The sequence below is a fragment of the Micropterus salmoides genome, unplaced genomic scaffold (genome assembly GCF_014851395.1).
Source record: "Micropterus salmoides isolate LMB-PRFRI ecotype aquatic unplaced genomic scaffold, ASM1485139v1 Ms_hic_scaffold_1265, whole genome shotgun sequence".
Lineage (NCBI taxonomy): Eukaryota > Metazoa > Chordata > Actinopteri > Centrarchiformes > Centrarchidae > Micropterus > Micropterus salmoides.
In genome coordinates this window covers 1-23,057 of record NW_024040336.1, presented here as the reverse complement: position 1 = coordinate 23,057, position 23,057 = coordinate 1, and the positions used below count along the sequence as shown (strand labels likewise).

Below are 23,057 nucleotides of genomic sequence, written 5' to 3'. Positions count from 1 at the left end.
AAGTTAATAAGGGATTGTCGTTTAATTAGAAAAGCATAGCTTAATCAAAGGTCCTGTGAGCAAAACAAATGCATTATGAGGTAAATCTCCAAGATTTTACTTTCCCATAAACATTTTAGCCATCAGAGAAATCTCCTGCTGTTGCCTTGCATCATACTTTTGTTAAATGAAAGGGTTTAGCAGAATCATAACAAGACTTTAATATTGTTAATATATAAAGCCTAAACATTAAGGAATACATCTAAAAAACAATGAAATATATTACAGCAGTTACCAGCACCACCAGAGCAAACCCGATAATACAAATTGTAATACACTCCGAGGAACACTCCAATGTGTAAACTGTCCTCACCTGAAAACACCAGATCAGAAAATGTTCATATGGGTCCTTTTAAGACAATGACCTATTTTGTCATTGAGGTATGAGGACTTGTCATCCCATATCCTCTACTTTGTGGAAAAGAAGTTACTCAGAGCTGCAGTTAGCCTTTTAGCAACATTTGTAATATTGTTTAAAGGAAACTATACTCAATAACAGAAATAACATGGTCTTGGTCATGGTCTTGTATCGGTTTACAGGGTTTGTTTAAAGGAAAAGGTTGGATTTATCTTTTTTTCTGTCAACAAATCCCATGAAAAGTCACTTCCCCACTCTGTCTGTGACACTCGGCTCCAAGCCTACTCTTTTCTATTTAAGATGCAAATCTTTAAAAATGGCTATATCAGCTTCTTTTAATAATAAAAGTTTAGTTTTTTTCCTAAACCGCTGGGAAACATAATTTTAAGCAAACCTTACTAGAGCAGGAGTAAACAGCACATTTGTTGGGGACTATTTTCAGGTGCTTGTTGAATGCATTTTACTCCTTTAAAACATTTACATTTTCTATAAACTCTATGTATACTTAAATTTGTCCATTTCTATGTTAAAGACCCCATGGTTAGAAAAGACAATAAAGACCCCACAAAATAGCATTTTAAGTTTTGTCTGTGACGTATCCCGCCTTCATTTAGAACAGTGGACAGCTATTCAAAGCTGTTTACTTGTATTGGCAGAGGTTCTTATGGTATAGTTGCGTATCAACCAACACAGTGGATGCTAGTGCGTCATGCCATATACTGCCACTCTCTGGTAAGCCATTGTAAGTGCAACTTAAATTTTAAAAAAAAATAAAAATTTGGTAACATCTAGTAACAACTAAGGAGTAATACAATTGTTAAACTTTCCAAGTATTGATTTTATGTTTGGAGGAAATTATCATTAATCATCTGTCCACTAAACTGGACATTATGCATCTCTGGCTATATTTCAACTACAATTAATTATTACTGAGACTTTATTTTTCTTAAAATACGTCATGTGCAATAACTTTTCTGGATGTAAATCAATGTAAAACTTGCAGTTTTTGTAACAAAAACAATATTTTGTGCAGATTAGTTCCATTATGTGAGTAACATTTAGTGTCTATATTTTTTGTAGTGAGTAATATAAAGGCATTCAGGATAGTGGAGCAAATTCGATCAGAATCAAGTAATGATGAATGGCTGCCAGAAATAGGAGAATCACCAAATGCTAGCAGCAGTGATAGTGGAGCTGAGGATGCTGAGGAAGAGAGAGTCTGAGAATTCCGAGGTGAGTTTAAATTTTTCTGCATTGCATTAAACAGTATTAGAATATGTTAAAATATGTGACCACATTAGTTTAACAGCATTAAAAATATAGTTTTCACATACTATATCATATAATTCATTGGTTTGTTAATTACATATTTCTTCAGTTGAAAACTTATGCGAATGTTGTCCATGTAAAAAAATTCCTTGAAAATGTTTATTTAGAAAAAAATAATCTAATTTTCTTGTTCCTGCCTAAAGAGCAATAAAAACACACAGGAAAAAAATCCTGACAGAGGCTGTCATAATTGATGCATGAAAGGGTTTACAGCTATGTTACTACAGTTAAAGGACAAGGTTTTAAGAACAAGCAACGTCTCACGTGAGTTGTGACTTTAATATCTGTGTCGAGCTCAGAGTTTAAAAAACTAAGTCCCCCGACTACTGTAAGCACTGAGAGACATATTGAATATCTGTTACCTTGAATTTGTCAACTTCAGTCTTGGAGCAAGTGGCATGGTAAGAAAGAACCTGCAAAATAATGACACAGTATCACTGTATTTTTCAAATCATTAAAATAACCAGTAGGGCTCTAGGAGATGCACAACTGTGGCTACGGCTTGAAAATACTGCACACTTCCAGATGAGGTTAACACTCGCCCCTAGAACAATCTACAAGAGCAGCAATGTCAGCCCTGATTCCATCGCCATGTTCCCTTCATTTCCTGAGAGAAATACCACGCACAAACCTGCAGTTGCTTATTTGATCATAAACGCTCATGTTTATTCAGTGCTGCCAGAAGCAATGCATCTACATATTAGTTCATTCTGTGCCTCTCCTTTAAATGCTCTATCTCTCAATTTTCTGCTTCTCCTATCTTGAAACCAAGTAGTGCTAACTACTATGCACCTGAAAGCTCCCTGTTGTAATCTAAGGACATACTGCAAAGGCTGACTAGTGCTGAATGGCTACATACTGCAAGGCAGATGAGGGATTGCTTTTCTCTGCCTCTCATTAATTTTCAATAAAACCTTTGTGAGAAGGTTATCTACAAAGAGAGATCAGCACTTTTCTTTCCATGTGTACATTCTTGTGGAAATATGAGACTAAAAAAGGAGCCAAGCACAAAGACCCCTGAGAGAATAAGTAAGAAGAGTTTTTATATAGCCATGCAACAGCCGTTGTTTACACTGACTTCTGGGTCAATGGTTCAGCACAGAGCATATGTTGACTGGAAAAAAATAAAGATACCATTATAGCTAATGGAATAGAAGAACAGACAGGACACACAAGGAAAAATCATCCGAGGGAGGGCACGAGGCTAACATAAACACAATGAGCATGCAGGCACGACAAAAGGAAACTAAAAAGTATAAAGCAGGAGCAGTGCAGAATCAACTTGAGTCAACACTCTGGAGCTGCACAGTTTGCATAGTAATGTTTTTGCAAATGTAAGCGGATAAAAAGATTTATTGTTCTAAACATGGAAGAAATTGCTTATTTTCATTCCCAAATTTGGATATGAGGCAGGGAATCAAATGGGATGTTGTTTTCTTACATCCAAAGCCACAGACTGCTTGGCCCAGGACTTCTTCACCTGGTCGTACATGATGGTGTTGTTGATGCCCAGTCCGCAAAAGATCACAAACGCCTAAGAAAAGAATAAAAAAGCAGACATACTCAAGGGCAGAACTTATAGGCTACTGTATGTTGAAAAGATATAGAAGCAAGTGTAATACCTCGAAGAGACGCTGGTCTGCGTCATCGAAGGGTTGCCCATCGAGCCTGTTCAGCACTTGGGCGACACCTGTTACACAGAGCCAGTTTAGCCATACAATAACAACTTAACAGCGATATTTGATATTAGCACAGCTCCAGTGCATATAACATGCCTCCAATTAAAAGAGGATCAAATCTACTCTCTCCATGTTATTGACTAACAGGCATTATTAATGGAAATTAAGTAGGGACACAACATCCTACGGCATTAATAGCAGTATATTCAGATATTCTACAACAGTAATATTTGTTGTGTCAAACTTTATTAAAAACGTGTAGACTTGATGAAAACAGTTTTGGTGAACCATAAAACACATTTATTATAATGACACATAGATGTACAAAAGCACTGGTGAAAGTGGCATTTAATTAATGTTATCTTTGATAGGACATCCAGTTTTTGTCTACAATGCAGCAGTGGGATTGAAGCCTTTTTTATTTGACAGCAGTACTCCTTGTTTAGATGGCTTCTCTCATCATCTAATTAAAAACAGAGACGCTTTGATGATAAAGAATAAACATTTAATTGATAAATACTGACTTATTGCCACTGAGAAATTATGCAAAAAAGTAATTACACACTACATTATCATTTTTAGTTCTCTCTACGAGGTCAAACAAACCTGCTAAAGTGACATTTTAATTTCAATGTATAGCTGGAGATCCACAGAGGTGAAACAGGATTAGTACTGTAGCTAAGAACACATTTCATTACGGTGTCATTAACTTTAAAATACAGGACTGATGTCTTCTCAGATCTAGTATTGCTCCCTCTGTAATGAGCATATCATTTGTGATGAGTTGCAGCATAGCTGGCCCCAAGCATAAGCCAGGGGCATGGTCAAATATTGCTTAGGGCCTCACATAGACCAACAATCTCAGCACTACGTTAACTCACTATATCAAACAACCAAGCTAAACTCAAAGTTAATCTTCATACAGTAGCTGTTAATCATAATGGGACATGTAGTTTGCACATAAAGTCATAGGAATGGCTTAAAAGCTAATTGATAAATACTGACTTATTGCCACTGAGAAATTATGCACGAGATAACCTATGAAGCAATTTAGTCTGTCTCTTGCCACTTCCCCACTCTGTCTGTGACATTTGGCTCCAAGCCTACTCTTTCCTACTTAAGACGCAAATCTTTAAATATGGCCATATCAGCTTTGTTTTAATAAAAAAGCGGCCTAGCAGCCTTCTTCCCTGTTTTTGTTGGGGCATTGCTTGTTAAAGACCCCATAGTTAGAAAAGACAATAAAGACCCCACAAAATAGCATTTTAAGTTTTGTCTGTGACGTATCCCGCCTTCATTTAGAACAGTGGACAGCTATTCAAAAGCTGTTTACTTGTATTGGCAGAGGTTCTTATGGTGTAGTTGCACATCAGCCAACACAGTGGACGCTAGTGCGTCATGCCATACACTGCCACCCTCTGGTAAGCCGTTGTAAGTGCAACTTAAATTCGTCAAAACCAAGATGGCCAATGGACGATCAGAAATGCTGAGCAGCTCAGGTAAATCTTGCCACTCCTTCAATTACAGGAGACCCCTGCAGGTAAATAAAATTTGGTATCATCTAGTAACAACTAAGGAGTAATTCAATTGTTAAACTTTCCAAGTCCAATGGTACCCTGCCCTATTTTGAGTGACCAGCACAGGCTGAACATTGGCTTGAAAATCAGCGGTCACAACCAAACTGTGGTATAATCGCGCTTTGGTAGTGTTCCCGGCCTGAGGCAGTTCAGTTAAATTATTAATGTATTTATTTGGAAGTTACCTAAGTTATGTAATGGACAAAGTGGCTATTCAGGCTAGCAAAATGCTTTTTATAATCTTGGGTAACTAAAACCTTGTATTAGCATCTACTGTTAATAAAGTAACTTTCATTGCATGTTGCTAACATCAGCATTAATGTAATTTACTGTTATTTGGTATTAAACATTAAAATTATTGTTATAGTCAGTAACAGAGCACAGAGACAGCACTGGTGAAAATTACTAATGACCTCCTTATTGCATCAGACAAAGGACTTGTCTCTGTACTGGTTTTATTAGATCTTAGTGCTGCATTTGATACCATTGACCATCAGATCCTATTGCAGAGACTGGAATATTTCATTGGCATTAAAGGAACTGCTCTGAGCTGGTTTAAGTCCTATTTATCAGATCGATTTTAGTTTGTACATGTTAACGAAGAGTCCTCCATGCATGCCAAAGTTAGTCATGGAGTTCCTCAAGGATCTGTCCTCGGACCAATCCTCTTCACTTTATATATGCTTCCTTTAGGCAATATTATCAGGAAACATTCCATAAGCTTTCATTGTTATGCAGATGATACTCAGTTATATCTATCGATCAAGCCAGATGAAACTCATCAGTTAGCTAAACTTCAAAAGTGCCTTCAGGATGATAAAACCTGGATGACCTGTAATTTTCTCATGTTAAACTCAGATAAAACTGAAGTTATTGCTCTGGGGCCTAAGCACCTCCGTGACGCATTATCTAAAGATATAGTTTCCCTGGATGGCATCGCCCTGGTCACCAGCACCACTGTGAGGAATCTTGGAGTTATCTTTGATCAGAACATGTCGTTTAAGTCTCACATAAGCAAATTTCAAGGACCGCCTTTTTTCACCTACGTAATATTGCGAAAATCAGGAACATCCTGTCTAAAAATGATGCAGAAAAACTAGTCCATGCATTTGTTACTTCTAGGCTGGATTACTGCAATTCCTTATTATCAGGCTGCTCGAAAAAGTCCATTAAGACTCTTCAGCTGATCCAGAATGCTGCAGCACATGTTCTGACAGGAACCAGGAAAAGAGATCACATTTCTCCTGTTTTAGCTTCTTTGCATTGGCTTCCAGTAAAATCCAGAATAGAATTTAAAATCATTCTTCTTACCTACAAAGCTCTTAATGGTCAGGCACCATCTTATCTTAAAGAGCTCATAGTACCTTACTACCCCACCAGAGCACTGCGCTCCCAGAATGCAGGGTTACTTGTGGTTCCTAGAGTCTCCAAAAGTAGACTAGGAGCCAGAGCGTTCAGCTATCAAGCTCCTCTCCTGTGGAACCAGGTTCCAGTTTGGGTTCAGGAGGCAGACACCATCTCCACATTTAAGAGTAGGCTTAAGACTTTCCTCTTTGATAAAGCTTATAGTTAGGACTGGCTCAGGTGAGTCCTGAACCATCCCTTAGTTATGCTGCTATAGGCCTAGACTGCTGGGGATTTCCCATGATGCACTGAGCTCCTCTCTCCTCTACTTTCTCTCCCTCTGTATGCAACCTCATCCCATTATTGCATGTTACTAACACAACTTCTCCCCTTTCTGGTAGTCTTGTGCTTTCTCGTCTCTCTCCTCTCTCCTCCTATCACTTCCTGCAGGTTTTCTGGCTCTGGAGCTGTGGAGTCTGGATCTGTGGTTGCGGGTCACCTGCTGCCCCCGTGTTCCTGCTCGACACCCTCTGTTGCAACGACTATTGTTGCTAGTTTTATTGTTATTATTGTTATTATAATCATTAAGATTACGATTGTTACCATTAACACTATTATAAATATCTGTACCATTTTTCATTTAGTCTATAGCAACATCACCTTCACTGTCTGTACCTCTGTGTGTATATTGTGTAGGCTGCCTCCCTCCCCTCTCTCTCTCCTTACATCCCTCTCTTTTTCTCTCTATTCCTCTCCTGCTCTCTCTCTCTCTCTCTCTCTCTCTCTCTCTCTCTCTCTCTCTCTCAGTCTCTCCCCCTCTCTCTCTCTCCTTCACCCCCAACCGGTCGAGGCAGATGGCCGCCCACCCTGAGCCATGGTTCTGCTCGAGGTTTCTGCCTCTTAAAAGGAAGTTTTTCCTTGCCTCTGTCGCCTAGTGCTTGCTCTTGGTGGGAACTGTTGGGCTTCTGTAAATATCATCACAGAGTACGGTCTAGACCTGCTCTTTTATGAAAAGCGCTGTGAGATAACTGATGTTGTGATTTGGCACTATATAAATAAAATTGAATTGAATTGAATTGAAGTAACAGTATTCTATCTACCTTGGCAGGTGATGCTGCAATGCTGATGAGGACATATCACTGTCAGGGAGATCTCTCTGTATTTACAGTATACCGTGTCTGTGGTGACATTCCCACACTGGCGACCCAGTAGTGATGTGTTAATGCCAACCAGCAATGATTGGTTTGCCGGAGCTGAAGGTGGGAGCAACGTGGCGACCGCAGCAACTCATTATGGCAGAGCTTATACGTCAAAACCATGTCAACAAAGCGTGTAATTACTCTCACTGTCAGAAGGGGGAGACAAAAGTTCTGCACTCCAGGTTTAATGTATCCTTTGCTTGAGAATTTCATCTCCTGCTGCGTTGTTTAGATAATGTTTTTTTCACTCTAGATCTTCAGGTGCCACCCACACACTGAATTTTTCTCTCTCCCCTCACTCTTTCTGTTTTTTTTCCTTTTCCCTCTCCCCTCACTTACAAATGCACTTACACCTACGCAAAAAAAACCCCAAAAAAACAAACATCACACACACACACAGTCTTAACCAACCATCTGCGGCGGATATGCTGATCACTTTGCACTCAAATAAAACTAATGACTTCCTGCGTCAGATCTCAATGGACCAAGTGGAGCTGGTATCATCGCTCCTCCTTGCCTGCAATATCCAGCTCCAAAACCAGATGAGAGATCAATGATTTATCAGAGTGTCAGTGTGGTGTTGGCCTGGGGGCTGATTCACAAACACAAAGCACACAGCTAGAAGAAGGGAACTCCACCTCCAAGTGTGGAGTGATGGCGCAGCATGGATTTAATCACCCACATGAAGCCTCAGCTGAACACATGCTCAAGCTCCCCTCATACCTATTGTCTACTATGCAGCAAAAATGGGGAGGGGGGGCTACATTATGACTGCATGCAAATGCCATATGATTTTATTGCTGAATATGTTCCTGCATCATAGTTACGCTATGTGGCCAAAGGTATGTGGACATCCTTTTCTTTTGGTTAGAGGCAGTTTTTTAAGCTAGTCCCATTAGTTCCAATGAAGGTGGCTCTTAATGCTACATCATACAATGATATATTAGGTCATCATGAGCTTCCAACTTAGTAGCAACAGTTAGGGGAAGGTACTGTTATTTCACTAAGAACAGTCCATAAAGAATGTGTTTCCTCAGTTTGGTGTGGAAGAACTTGACTGACCTGCACATAGACTGACCTCGACATCCAACACCTCTGGGAAGAACTGGGGTGCCAACTGCAAGCCAGGCCTTATCGCCCAACCACAGTGCCTGACCGCACTAATGCTCTTGTGGGTGAATGGGATCAAATCCCTGCAGCCAGGTTCCCAAATCTTGTGGAAGCCATCCCCGAAGGGCAGAGACTGATATATAGCATATTAATGTCCATGTTTTTTAAATTAGATAATGACATGGGTATAATGGTCAGGTATCCACATAGTTTTGGCCATATAGTGTATTACTCTGACTTTAACACCCTTGTATATGCAACATTAAAAAGTGACACATCAAATAAGTTAAAAGTGGTCATATTATGCTCATTTTGGGGGTTGTACCAGAATAGGTTTACATGGTTTGATTTTCAAAAACACATTTGCTGTCAGGCTGCACATTGCTGTGGCACCTCTTTTCACCCTGTGTGTTGAACGCTCCATTTTAGATACTGAGTGAGGCATCTCACTTCTATAAGATCTCTGTTGGGAGTTGCACATATGCAGTACCTAGGACTACTAGACAATCAGAAGCAGAGTTGGGCAGGTCCTGACAAGCAAGGTAGTGTGATCCAAAACAAATTCACTTGAGCTGTGTATGACACAACACGAACCAGCTTCGCAAAATAGACTGGAAGTGGTAAGTTTAAAAAAAAGATATATTACACATTAAAGAGAGGGAAAAGCCAAAAAGCATAATATGACCTCTTTAAGAGAAGAGGAAGCTCCATTTGGTAACTTACCTATGATTTGGTGGTTGCTGTTCCATATGGGAACACAAAGTACGGAGCGGATGTGGAAGTCTGAGAACTGGTCTGCCTGAAAAGAGTGGGAGTGTATAGTATAAAATGAGGACTACCATCCATCTGCATTAATTGGCAAATTAATCAGTTACAAAAATAATATTCAGTTGCAGCCCTCCTTGTTTACTTGTTCTTAAAGCTGCTATTTTAATATTTAAATCATAATTTTGGTCAGTTTAAACTGTATTTTATTTAGAAACTATCTGCTTTGTATTACCAAAGCATTAAGCTACAAAGATAGGAGCTGTGGGATGCAGTGTACAGTAAGAAATTTAAAGGCCCTTTAAAAGCTAGACGCAGCAAGTTGCAGCCTCTATTCGTTTATACGTTTATGTCACTGCTGTTTAAAGTTGACCATGTCAACTTTTGCTGCTTCCAGCCGGATGCAGAGTGGACTGCTGTGCTAGCCGCTGTGGGATTCTGTTTAGATCAATGCAGCATCAGCACACACCGCTGCGGTTTCCGCTTTCTGGTTTGAAAGGGTCTTTATCATACAGAGATCAATTAACAGCTGACAAAAAGGAAAATGTGTGTATGTAATTTCTCACCATGTGCAAATAAAACAAGATTTAATGCTCGTTATAATAAAAGTACAAAGTCAAAGGCAACTGGACTTTATGTTTGGTCTTGAAGAAATTTCCAAGAGGCTTTTTCGGTCCTACTGACTCTTAGCCATTTAAATCTGAGTGTATCTTCACACCTCGGCAGCAGATGCATATTCATGACTAAAATGCATGCGCACACACAGAAATATTCATATGCATTCTTTTCATCAAGATTTATAAAGCAGCTTGTTTTATACATCTCAGTCAAGGTGGAACTGAACGCACGTGCACAACAAGTAAGTTAAGTAGAAATGAATGTAGAAACAGCCTTAAACATCCGTTTGCATATCAGTATGTTCATATGATACATCCTGCCCCTGGATGAATCATGTGTGAGCATTAAGGTCACACGACAATCAAGTGAGAGATCAGAGTCCAGTTCATTAAGGTGTAAATGGTTTTGAAACCATGTTGGGAGAGCAACATAACTGATAAACAGCTCAAGGATGGATGTTACAGTTTGACATGGTCTCCTACATTTCTGTTTCAAACCATCTGTCTGTCTATGCATACTTGCCGCGTATGTTGCTGTGTGTTTACCTCAGCATCAAAGCGAGGATCCTGATAGGCATCACTAATGTTCACGGGTAGTCCTGTGGATGCTACTAGCTCTGCAATACTGTTGTTGATGAGCCAGTCGGAGTAAGACGATTTCTCCATACTGTCTTTGAAACTAGGGTCAGAAATAAAAGGGGGAGATGTGAAAAGGAACAGAGCGGAAGAAACACTACTGGAACTCACACACACTCCTTTAGCTGATAACTTTGTTATCATGAAAATATATATTTTTTAGACTTTTTTATTGTATTCAAGTAAAAACGGTTTTATTCTCTTCTCGCAAAAAGGCCATTTTATTTCTCCTTGTGGACGCTCTTTTAAGTTGACTTGCATTTAATAAACTTCTCATACAGTATATATTCTGCTGCAGCTTATGAAGTAATGAAAAGTTAATTGTGTGATTGTCTTCCTCATTGCCAAACGCCCCCACACTCTGCCATAGAAACACCTGCATCCCTGCACCCATTCACATTAATTGCAGTTGGCTCTCACTGACTTTTTACCTTCACACATAACAAGGTAAATGTTTAGTGTGGCTCATTTTGTCGAGACACTGATGTCAGATCTTTTAGATCCCTTTGATATAGTGATACAGCTGTGTGTGGATGTGAAACCCACAGTGCGGCAGGGAATAAACCTTATGGATGTGATGGCAAGATGCCGTACCTCCTTTATGTTTCTTGCTCTCTTTGTCTTTTCATTCTCTCTTTCCTGTCTCACGTCTGTCATTTAGCTGCCATGGACAAACTAGCAGCACTCGCTCAACATTATCCTCCCCGTGGGGGCGGCTGGGGATTGTAAGGCACATTAGAAATCCTACAGTACGCTCGCCTTTTGACACCAAATTTATTCACTTAATTACACACATAAATCTTGCACAGCAGCCCTTGTTATTCAGATGTAATCCTTTAGGAAAAATAGTGTCATCACAGAGATACTACTTTTGTCATTTCAACTTGCAGTTCAGTTACTTGAAACCACAAACTTTATTGTTTATGACACTGAAAGTACAGTTTTGTGCCTTTTCTCATAAAGAAATATTGAGACAGCTCAGTAGGGAGTGTGTTTAGTAAGAAAGACTAAATTGGCCAGTCAAACAGATTGACATTCCTTTCATTACTACTAATTTCTTATTATTGGTATTTTTTGTGTTTTTTTTACATTTCTGTTGCAGTTATCACTACTGCCTTGTAGTGACCATATCGGTTATGGCAAGTGCAGGACTTGGGGGACAATTTGTCTTCTTTTCAGCATTGATGTTCATCCATAAACATCCCACACAATATTAAGCCTCGCTTTCTCCAGTCAGCCATGGCTAGCAGTGGAGAGAAGCAGCAAAACCCAATTAAGTAGGGCTCCTACAGTATGCCTTCTATTCAGAATCAGCATATTACTCCCACAGCACTACAGAATATTCACTTTTTATACTTCCCTTATTTTTGTCCTTGATGGAAGCTTTACAGATTCAAATGACGCTCTGTGCAGAATTTACAGATGCCGTGGTGCCAAAGGCAAGCAAAGGTGGAGATACAACTGTTTAGTACGAAGCTTACTGGTGGGAAAACGGAAGGCAAAGCTTTGTTTTTCATCAGGCCAGATATTATTGAGGATCAGAGTAGATTTTAACACTGAACATACAAACCTGCTTTCAGTGTCTGCACTACACTTAGGGGACAATAGCTCAAATGACTTGGTAAACTTCACCACCTGAAAGATATGAAAGGGAAGAAATCTCTAAAGCTCTTGGAAAAATTGCACAGAGAGTACATAGTGTTCACTGATAAAAATTGAGGCAGAAAGGAAGAACAGACATGCATGTGCACAAATGTACAGACAGATAAACACATACACAGCAGGGGAAAAACACTATACCGGTGACTCAATGTCCTCCAGCAACTGAACAGAGCAGCGCTCGCACTTTAGCAATGTCTGGGCCCGGTGCATGATCTTCCTGACAATCTTCTCCAGGTCAGTCTGCTCTTCAAACAGGTCATTGACGACCTCCAAGAGTGCCTGAACACGAGCAACAGAAAAAGACACCACTGGCATTACTCCCCTATCTGAACTACACGCTGCTGTAAATTCACTAACTAAGAAATCTGTCAACAGGTAATAGTGAAGACCCATTAAATAAAGATGTTTTGCCTCCCTCAGCTATAAGAGCATGATTATTATTATTATCCTTAAACCATAAAGCAACAGGATGTTATAACATGATTTGTTTCCACAGTAAAAGTAAATTAGGCCCTTTATCTAGCAGTGCCAATCCAATTCAATCCACAAGCACATAAAAATCATATGGTGTAAAGGGAACTCTCCTCATTTCTCTCCTCTATTCACTGTGCTCTCATCATGTTCTCTTCCATAACATCTCTTCCCATTCCCTAGGAAATTTAGATCATGGACCTGTATGCTGCACCATCCCCCACTACAGATCCAGAGAAAATGTCCATGCAGGGCTGCATGCAGCGCTGTGATCCCCACTGCAGTGGCAGCAAGTGGGCTGCCGCTGATCAATACTCAGCTTTTATGTCAGAATCAGGGGGAGGAAGTAATGGTGATCCCAGTGATGGGGAGTTTATAATCATGGCTGGCCCTGTGGCCCTTACCCGGCTCCTGTCATACTCCTTCCTTGAGGCGCGAAGAGTTGAGCATTGGAGATGGCAATACCACAGAAGGGCAGGTACATCTGCAGCACCTGTGGACATATTGACTCACTTATTCATCAAAGACCAGTAGTGCTAGCAGAAGTGTTTTTATGAATGGGTGCCCAATTTGTCTGTATCTGTATGCACACAAGCAAAGCAATACCCAGTCCTGCGCAGCGGTTTCACGCTAGTCCACAACAGATAGCAGTAACGTGAGCCAACAAAGGCAAAACGCCGCAGGGCACCTTTTATTTTGTAGCCAGGGCCGGCCCGTGGCATAGGCGACATAGATGGTTGCCTAGGGTGCAAAATGTCAGGGTGTGCTGCAAGAGAAAGTTTGTTTGGGACTGTGACCTGGATTTTAGAGTTGCTGAAGTTAATATGTGTGTAGATTTGCGGAGAGATTTCTGCTTGATCACAAGTGTTTTCAGTTAGCTTCGATTTCCACCTGCTGATTCAGGTCTCAGGGAAGGTAGTAAATATTATGAATTCTAATTAAATTATGGCGTTATTCTCGTAATATTACAACATTACGTTCTTAACATATCTGAGAACACGAATATGTGGGATGGATTTTGAATCTTGCCTACACTGTCAGGCCCTGGTTGTAGCCAAAATTTTATAACTGGTTGTAAAATGAAAGCCATTTGAAAAATAAAGCAAACAAAAAAGTGAGTAATATTTTCATGCAAGAAAAACTTTTTGAATGGGAACAAATAAGAAATGGCCCTTCAATGGCATCATTATTTGCTAGGACAAATAAATCAATTCAACTGACATTTTACCATTGTACTGAACAGTTTGAGTTACTGTGCCTTGTGTTGATAACATAAACTCCTTATTCTACTCATATTTTTTGCACATAAATAATGTGATCACTTGACGTGGCCTAATGACTGTAGTAAATATGTTCCCTAAAATCGAATCAACGTCTTACTAGTTTAGAATCAAACTACATTTCTTTCTTCCTGACTGTTGTTGATTCATAATAAACATCAATATGCAAGCACACTCTACAACTGCAACTGCATGCTATTAATACAGCTGTGATATAAATACCGGGGTTGAATTCTATGCGACTACCATTACTACACAATGTAGCCTTATCTGAGAGACACTCAGCCCCTGTAACATGGAATCAATAGAATTTAGGTTGTGTGCTTCCTTACTCTGCCTCTTTGTTTAGTAATCTATCTTTAGCATCTGGCTGCTGTGTAACCAATACAATCAGTACAACAAACCTACTAATATTTACCAGCCTTCAGCGCGACCTGAGGGTAGGGACACTACAACAATACATGAATGGGAAGTTACTCAGCTGTGGCTGCTGATACAGGGATATCTCTTTCACCTTTCAGAAAAGATCATGTATCAGTTACTCATCAGCCACAAATGAACACGTAACGAACAGAATCCGATAGCACTGTGTTGATCACTGGAAAAGCTTATACCTATTCAAAAATATTTGATAGTTCACAACCTTGACATAGGGACTCATTTTGGAGAGAAATCGTGCAGTTGAACATGCAGGAAATTAATAAACTAATATTGGCTATTTGCTTGATATGCTTTAGTAGAATATATAACATAAGTATCTTTTGGGCTTCTACTGCTGCTCTTACGATTGATTCACGATTTCACATGACAACTTGACAACTCTAATTGCTGGGGTCGTGATAACTATAGAGCTAAAAACAGCTAAATATCATAATTTAATGGGCATGTTGACTATAGCAAGCATGAATTGTTTGTACTAAAGACGGACTCCAGTGACAAAGCAGCAAAAGAATGAGGGAACGCATACATACACTGCTGGCGTGTGAAAGCATGCATGTTCATATATATAAACCAGATCCTATGGTAAAAGTTTAAACACAAAAAGAGCTTTGTCGCTCTTCAGCTGAATGGATGTGTTTCACGTTTTTTTTTTTTTTTTTGGCGTATTTTGAAGGACCACAATAGAAAGCCGCCGTTTGGCTCAATCATTCCTCAATGACTGTAACAACTGATGTACTGAGTTATAGTATAATAGAAGTGTTTTTTTAATCTTCAATCAGTGAACACCATGAATAATAAGAATTATTCTGCCCTGGCATGTTGCATTGAAGCACATATTCTGAAATGAAATCACTAAATTAATAACATTCCTAATCATAATGTGATATGAAATATTACTCTGCCATGCTAATGAGTACATTCACTTTGTGCCCTTTTTGCAGTCATTATACATAATCAAGCGCCTTATGCAGTTGTTTTCAGACATGGAAAACAGATGATGCTGAGTAATAAGCCCATGTAATGCTATTTCAGCTGTCCTATGGAATTCTCTAATAATGATCTTCCTGAGAGGCAGTGGCCATCAATAGCCCCAGCAAGAGCAGATTCATTAGTGAGCAGGACTTTGAGAATCTGGCTATGGATCTGCCTATGGAACAGGCAAACCCAAGAAAAGCACTGCTCCCTCTAATTACATTCTGTCAGGCAGGCCATTATACAAGGTTGCAGTACAAACAAGACATTTTTGCCTAAAGACCTGTGGAGTGACCAGTAAAGAGTGCTTTAATAAAGAAACTAACTGGCCAAGGCCTGAGGGACCTTCAGTGCCTCTAACCTCAATGACTTCCTTTCCCACAACTGGAATTTCATATGAGGCAAGCCCAGGGAAATTAACATAGCCCACACCTTCTTTCTCCACTAACCACGTGAATAACAACTGCTAGTTGATTTAAACGGCTGTGCTCACTTTGCATGTGTGGTAAGGTGAAGCCAGTGTTGTTTTGCCAAGAAAGGAATAAAAATTAAGCTCTCCATGTCCTCTGATCTCATATGGGACTCCTAGCTTGTGTCAGCAAAGCACATAGCAGTTTTGCAAATACACTTAGCAATGATATCTTCTTTTGAAGGTGACATCAAATATTTATGCAACAGGAATCTACTGTACACCTCAACAAATTTTACAGTAAAGCAAGTCACTGTTTTATATCATTTTTATCTGTATAAATAGTCAAATGAATGCCATACAATAAAAGACACTTCACAGATAAGGTGAAAATGAAGGATTGTGTTTCATCCCTTTAGATTTACAAATCAAAATTTCATACAACTAAATGTAGCATTTAATATATACTACATAGGATAAGAAAGGTACCAAGAAAAGTCACAACGACTAAGTAACGATGTTTATTATTGTTTATTATTTATTGATAGATATATTCTTGTGGCCAATATAAATGCTTGAAACTTAATTACACCGGATTTATGAAACTACAGACCCTTTTGAGGTTTTCTTGTACTTTGTAAACAAATTCTGACAAAACCTAAAATATATAAATAATAAATAAATATATCCTGTCTTTCAAAAGATGAACAGGAGAGAGCATAAAAATAAAGACTGACGTTTTGTATTTCATGTCAATAATTTACAACAAAGTCTTCCAATTCAGGACAATCTAAGTAGATATAGCTGTGACAACTGCAGTTTTTGAATATGAAGAGCATAATGTCACAAAGCAGCTTTGTAATCAATGAGGGTAACTTTGTAGCTCAGTCATAAATTTGAGACGCTAAATCTGTTGTGTCATCTATGACCAAAACAGAACAGTTTTCTGAAGGGCGGCACTTGTTAAAAGCAATGTCTCCATTAAACAGCGACAATGGGCTCTGCATAGTTCCTAATAGCATATACAATGTCAAATAATCCTTTCACTTTAAAAGCACACAGATTAAGCATTTGACTTGGAAGAACTACAACTGAACAACTGAAAGTGCATAGTTAGTAATGCTTAGACAGGTCAGGCTGAGACAAAGGCAAGGACTAAACTCAGTTCTTCCTCCAAGAACAATGCCACCATCAAACCCGCTTTTGATTGAATTGAAAGTTGAACCAGGGTGTTAACTTAGTTTTGTACACTACACAGCTGGTATCAGAGTGTTTAAGTGTAGTGTTTTTAATTACTTAGTAGTAGTCTTTAATAGTTTGTTCCTTTGTGTAACAAAATCAGTGAAGGTCAGTGGTGGTGAGCTACATAGGTATAAATTACTGTGATTTTAGTCTTCACTTAAAACTAGAAGTTCTGTGCTTCATGAAAACACCCTGATTACACCCTGGTACACATTTTATCTGTTGAACACACACATGTCCTTAATTATCCATGCTATCCTATAGGCAATAAAGCCAACCCATAATCATTATCAGTATGTGTTCTTGTTTTGAGTTGTCTCAGATATTGGTTTGTTGCAGTAGGAGTGAATCTCCTACTTTGGCATCACCCACGGGACAGTTTTTGGACCTTTTCTTTTTTCAATTTGAAGCTAAATGTTCTCTCTCTCTCTCTCTTGTAAATACAAAATGGTGTGAGCATTATGCCCAGTTGGAAAAAACTACAGTTACAATGCTTACAGGATAACAAGCAACAAATCAGTGTTGAAGTTGAAGACTCAATACCCAGCCCTTAATCACTCCATCATCCCCTCTATCTTTTCCATTTTATTTTTACTCACATATTAAAAAATACCTAATATTACAAATGCCGTTGTCATTACTTTTTCATTTTCTCTTGATTTCAGTGGAGTTGGGTGACAATTTGCTGTTACGGAAAGAACTTTGTAAAGAATCAGTTTGGTATAATACACTGCATAAATTAAATGAAACCTTCTTCTCTCTTCTTTAGCTGTAGATTTAGATTGGGTAATTGTGTGAAAGTAGTTATTATAATATTGCGTCAAGCCAATTTGACAGGGAGTTTGGCAGCCAGAGGGAAGCACAGCGGTGAGGGGAGAATGCTATTTGACAATCCACTCACACAGATGTTAAACTGTATTGGCAAATGAAACCTACATGGGGGAACTTGCATCTTATTAACAGAAAGTTCATGAAAATCTCTACCTGAATACATTTTATGTTAAATGTATTAAATATATTAAAAGATTCGCAAAGTGAATGAAAAGCTAAATCAAGATAATAACGCAAGATACAAAGACAGCAGGAAGAGGTCAGCTTATACACTTAAATTAAGTCAATAGCTATATTCCTCTACAGAAGATAATGAGACAATGCAATTATTTGTGGGTTGAACCATTATCCAAACTCCCCAAAGGACTCCAATCCTGCAGGGTAGCAACATAACAATTAAAGCATGTGGAATTTAAAACCAGCCATTTAGTGGGTTAAAATCCCGTAAGTTTCAGTATATAGAGAACGACATTTGTTTTAATAAAGGTACACAAAAGTCTCTAATGACATCTGCTATTGCAGTATCATTTAATTCTTTGAAAAGTGTGATAGGTTTTCTTATTACACTGTGTTCCATAAAACCAGAGCTGCAGCTGTGCTGTGCAGGGAGCTTACTGTGTTTTCTGCTGCTAGCATTGCATTTCATTACTAATTCAGCTGTAGCCATCCCAAGCATTAGTGTGATGTTAATTCAATGTGAAACGTACTAAAAACATGGGAAAGAAAAATGAGTCCTAATCTGCATCTGTTGAACAATGGATAGAGTCTAGCTTCACATACAACATAAATAACAAAAACTAGCATCATTTGCTGCAGTGAAATCTAAGTCAAAAACAAAACACAAGCTTGTTGAAAACAAGTTAGCGTTATCGGCTTGTCACCGCCTTCTGAGACATCTATTCAAGTGAGCCGATGATCTAAACACGTGCTCCTCATGCCTCTCTGATGGTAAGTCAAATAAACAATCATTCAGAAACAGAAGACTGACTGGATCAGTGCGAGATGTAACACCCCCACCTGCTGCTTTGTCATATTATAGTTGTATTATATTAGTTCACTAACATCTGTGTCTTTGTGTTTGAACTGCCAACTTGACTGATTTGTTTACAGACTGAGTTGATTCACAAAGGGGTAAAATAATAAATATTAGTTATCCATCAGCATGCATCAGTCCCTGTGGACAAATCAAAGCAACTTCTTTCCATCCATTTTTGTCCTGCACATACATTCACACCTAGAAGCCAGCTGGGGTCCCTCAAACTCTGCCAAAAGTCCTAGTTTGACAATGTTATCACTTTAGCAACCATTCAAAAATCACACAAATGGTGACACTAAATTAAAGACTGACACTGTCCCACTAAGCACACAAGTAAAGCACTAACCAGTTAAGAGATTCTGGTGGCATTACAACAGGGTCCTGGCCTTTGGAAGATATACTGCCTTAGAGAAGTTTGATGATGCTGAGCAACAAGCTATGACCTGGCTATACAACAAGTCAGACTGAGCTGGGCTGATTCAAAAATTAAAATTAAAATTAAAAACAACCAAAGGACAATGCACCTGACAAAGCTCAGATTCCACATCTCAAATATGTTATAGTAATTCAAATAATGAAGTAAAAACAAAATGGCTACAGAGTCTGAATATCAGGCCAAAAAAAGGTTCCTCTAACTGACCAATCAGTGAATGGAATATTTCATAGCATGTTCGATGCTTGCAGATGACAATAAGACAAACAAAATCCAAAATGTGAGAAAATAAACTTTTTTACATCAGAGAAATCCATCCTGTTTTTAATATATCTGCTTTTGCAAACGTGAGTATGACAGCATTGACAGCAATGAAAAATGACATCACTACAGCCCTTCTATGCTTGTGTACCACTAACACCACATAACAGTATTTGCCTACAGAAACACAGAGTAACATCCTTGAAATGAATCACAAATCCACACATGAATCATGACGTCTTTTTACTTCAGGCCTATTCTTTCCTCTACACTATACTTTATTGTGCTGCAATAATAACTAGACTAAGAGTCTAAAGCCATACTAGCATCACTGTAAAGCTTTACATGCTAAGGTCTGCATGACAACATGCTCACAATGACAATGTTGACATGCTGCGAGTTAGCAACTAATGTTCACCATGTTCACAATCTTAGTTTAGTGTATTAGTATGCTAACATCTGCAAATTAGATTGACAGGAATTTGCAGGTTCATTAAACAAAATATTGAACAACTTGAAATTTTGACCTGATGATGGCGCAAAAGGTCAGTGTATAACCAAATGTATTACAGTATTTTTAAACCAGTTGTGAAAACTAATGTTCAAATTTCAGCTGTCTGACATTTTTCCTTGTCAAGCCAGTCAGAGGACCACTAATGTGACCATGACCACCTGCCCCAAAAAGTATTTTCCTCTGTTTTGTGCTTGGAAAAGTTGTTTGATTCAGACACCCCAATGAAACAAACAAACAAAAACACCCAGTTTTTATACTCACAACTATAATAATGAAATTACCTTTTCATCATCTTCAGTGAAGAGATCGCCACTTGAGGACTTGTTGATGGCCTGAGCAACTCCAATGATCTCTCCGTCACTGTTGCGAATGGGCATGCACAAGAGTGACTTGGTTTTGTACCCTGTCAGTTTGTCAATTTCATCACTGAACCGACGATCCTGCAACCCGGGGGATAGTACAAAATAAAGACACAATGTAAGCACTTCTTTCCCTTTTTACTTTCAGGTGACAGGTGCAGTAAAATGTACAACTCAGCAGGACTCCATGTCTTACAAGCACAAAAGGTCTACAATGACGGCAATGTTATAGACAACTGCTTAATTTCCGAATTGCTCAGTAAAATTAAAACTGGACTTTTGTATGACTTGAAGAAGTGGTGCTCAGATCAGATGGCCACTGTATTTGTACATTAAAGCAATGTAACTGTTATTTCTATTACTCATTTCTAATGTAAATGTTTGGACAACCAAGAAGAAACCTGCTCAAACTTTTGAATTGGGGCTACTGGCATCATTAAGCAATTTGCTGTTCTTGCTGCTTTAATACGTCTAATATCATCTTATTTTCTTACTTAAATCAAGGTAAACACAGTGGGACTGCAAAAACATATTGCCTTATTTTTATTACTCAGTGATGTTTGGTGTGAATCTGTGGTTTGACACATGCTTTGGTTCAGCTGACTGTAGGTGTTGGTTCCCTGCTCTCAGCTCTGTTACACAGTTTGATTAATGATCAATTAATTGTGTCAGATAAAATGACAGGCTAAAAGAAAACGACACCCCGACACACACACACACACACACTTTTCTGTGACGCATGCAAACGCACACGCGCACGCATGCACAAAGAGGAGCGGGCACCTGATAAGCGTCAGGAATGTCACTGTCTCTCCGTGTTCAGCCACATATCCAATGATTCCTTTCCCCCACGGCACTTGAACTTCATCTGAATTCTTTGAGGGTAAAACTGTGGTACCCGCGTGCACGTCAAAGAATTTGGACACTAGTGTCTTCTTATTGCCCGTTCCCTCCACTAAAAACAAGGAGCACCGGTCTGCATCGACCATAATACAAACAAACACAAGGATTTTGTAGCTCAGACTCGTTAGATCCAGGTCGTTAGATATGTCTTTGACAAGCTCCAGGAAGAACTCTCTTTCATTGTGTTGTTTGAGGTAATATTTAAAATCCACTGCTGTGGACGGGTACTGGGGGATGTTGACTCTGGACTCCAGCAGTGCGCTCAGTATGTGCGCAGTGGTCGGGGGCAGAGAGCTCGCTTTCCTCAGCAGAGCTCTCCTCCTCATGCTCGTCAGGGGCTCCTGGGCCCTGGAATTAACATGTTCGTCGTATGTCCTGTTGACATTAATGGCCTTTGATCTGGCGAAAGTTTTGCGCAGCTCCTTCTGCGAGGCTCTCCTTTGCAGACCATCGCATTTGCTTGCCCAGCTGTCCTTGCACGCGTTGCTCTTCTCCTCTCTCGGCTCGGCGCGAGCTGCAGCCGCCGGACTTTTGCTCGCCTGATGATTCTTGAGCCATTTCTCCACCATGCTATAATTCCCCTTTCTGTTCAGGTAGTCCTCAAATAACTCAGGATGCGAGTCCAGAAAACTTTCCACGTCAGAGAACACCATATTTGGCACTGCCATGTCAGTTCTTCAGATGGCCCTCAGTGAACCAAATCCATGAAGTCCCGCAGAGAAATACCATCTATGATGTTTTTACTGAGAATTAAAGTAGAGAATCATGTGCATACCATAACTTCCTCGATGCATTATGCAGGAAACACCTCTGGGGTTCTGGCTACATACCCTTCCACTCTGTGAAGGATGGACTCCCTTTGCGCACCAGCATATTCATTTAAGAACATTAAAGCAAATCTAAGAAAAGCAGCGTGGAAGCAAATTGAGGCTCGCGCAGAGTATCACAGGGATTGGAAATCTCACAGAGAGCCACTACCGAGCATCGCCGTCGTATGGGTCTTCTTGTGTGCAAATGACGCTGGCTGTGGTTGGCTCGGTCCGCTGACGCTCGCTTCGTCACATAGACGGGAGCTCAGGGTTGCTTCAGCAGTCAGCCCTCTGGCCATTTGAACCGGTTGCCCTCCTTAGAGCGACTGATGATGCTGAGGATGATGATAATTAAGGAGAATTCAGCTGTCATCTTCACGCAGAATATATGATGCATAGCCTATTGCAAGCTAGCCTATATTAAGATGTAAAAACGGTGGACTGTCGTGGTGGATGTTTGCCCATTGATGGACATTATTTTCAGCAATGATTCAGCTATACTCCAGATTTAACAGGCGCAAAAGCAACGGCCCATGTGGGCGATAGATTTAATTTAATGAAATTATGCTTCAGAAGCGTCAAAAATACCAAATTCCTATGCATTCCCTGACAGGGCTTTGGCGATGGTAGGTTACTGCTGGCTGACAAGAGTTTTCAGTGAATGAAAATGTGTTTCATAGCATATAGATAGGCCCACTTTGACAATACATCTATTTCACAACCCCGCTAAACGTTGGCAAATGTGGAATCTGCAGTGGTAGGTCTAAACCTTGTTATCATG

The 23,057-nt window shown here is 39.5% G+C and overlaps 1 protein-coding gene across 1 annotated transcript; it reads right to left on the bottom strand.

Annotated features, from left to right (window-relative positions):
- Nucleotides 1-2,049: 2,049 nt before the first annotated feature.
- LOC119900134 (dual 3',5'-cyclic-AMP and -GMP phosphodiesterase 11A-like) lies at nucleotides 2,050-22,270 on the bottom strand. Its single transcript, XM_038714893.1, is given in 12 exon segments — nucleotides 2,050-2,139; nucleotides 3,168-3,260; nucleotides 3,349-3,416; nucleotides 9,359-9,434; nucleotides 10,564-10,696; nucleotides 12,224-12,288; nucleotides 12,454-12,594; nucleotides 13,191-13,222; nucleotides 13,225-13,279; nucleotides 20,487-20,645; nucleotides 21,348-21,367; nucleotides 21,370-22,270. Coding segments are annotated over 12 exon segments (1,698 nt in total). The 5' UTR covers nucleotides 22,136-22,270.
- Nucleotides 22,271-23,057: the final 787 nt, after the last annotated feature.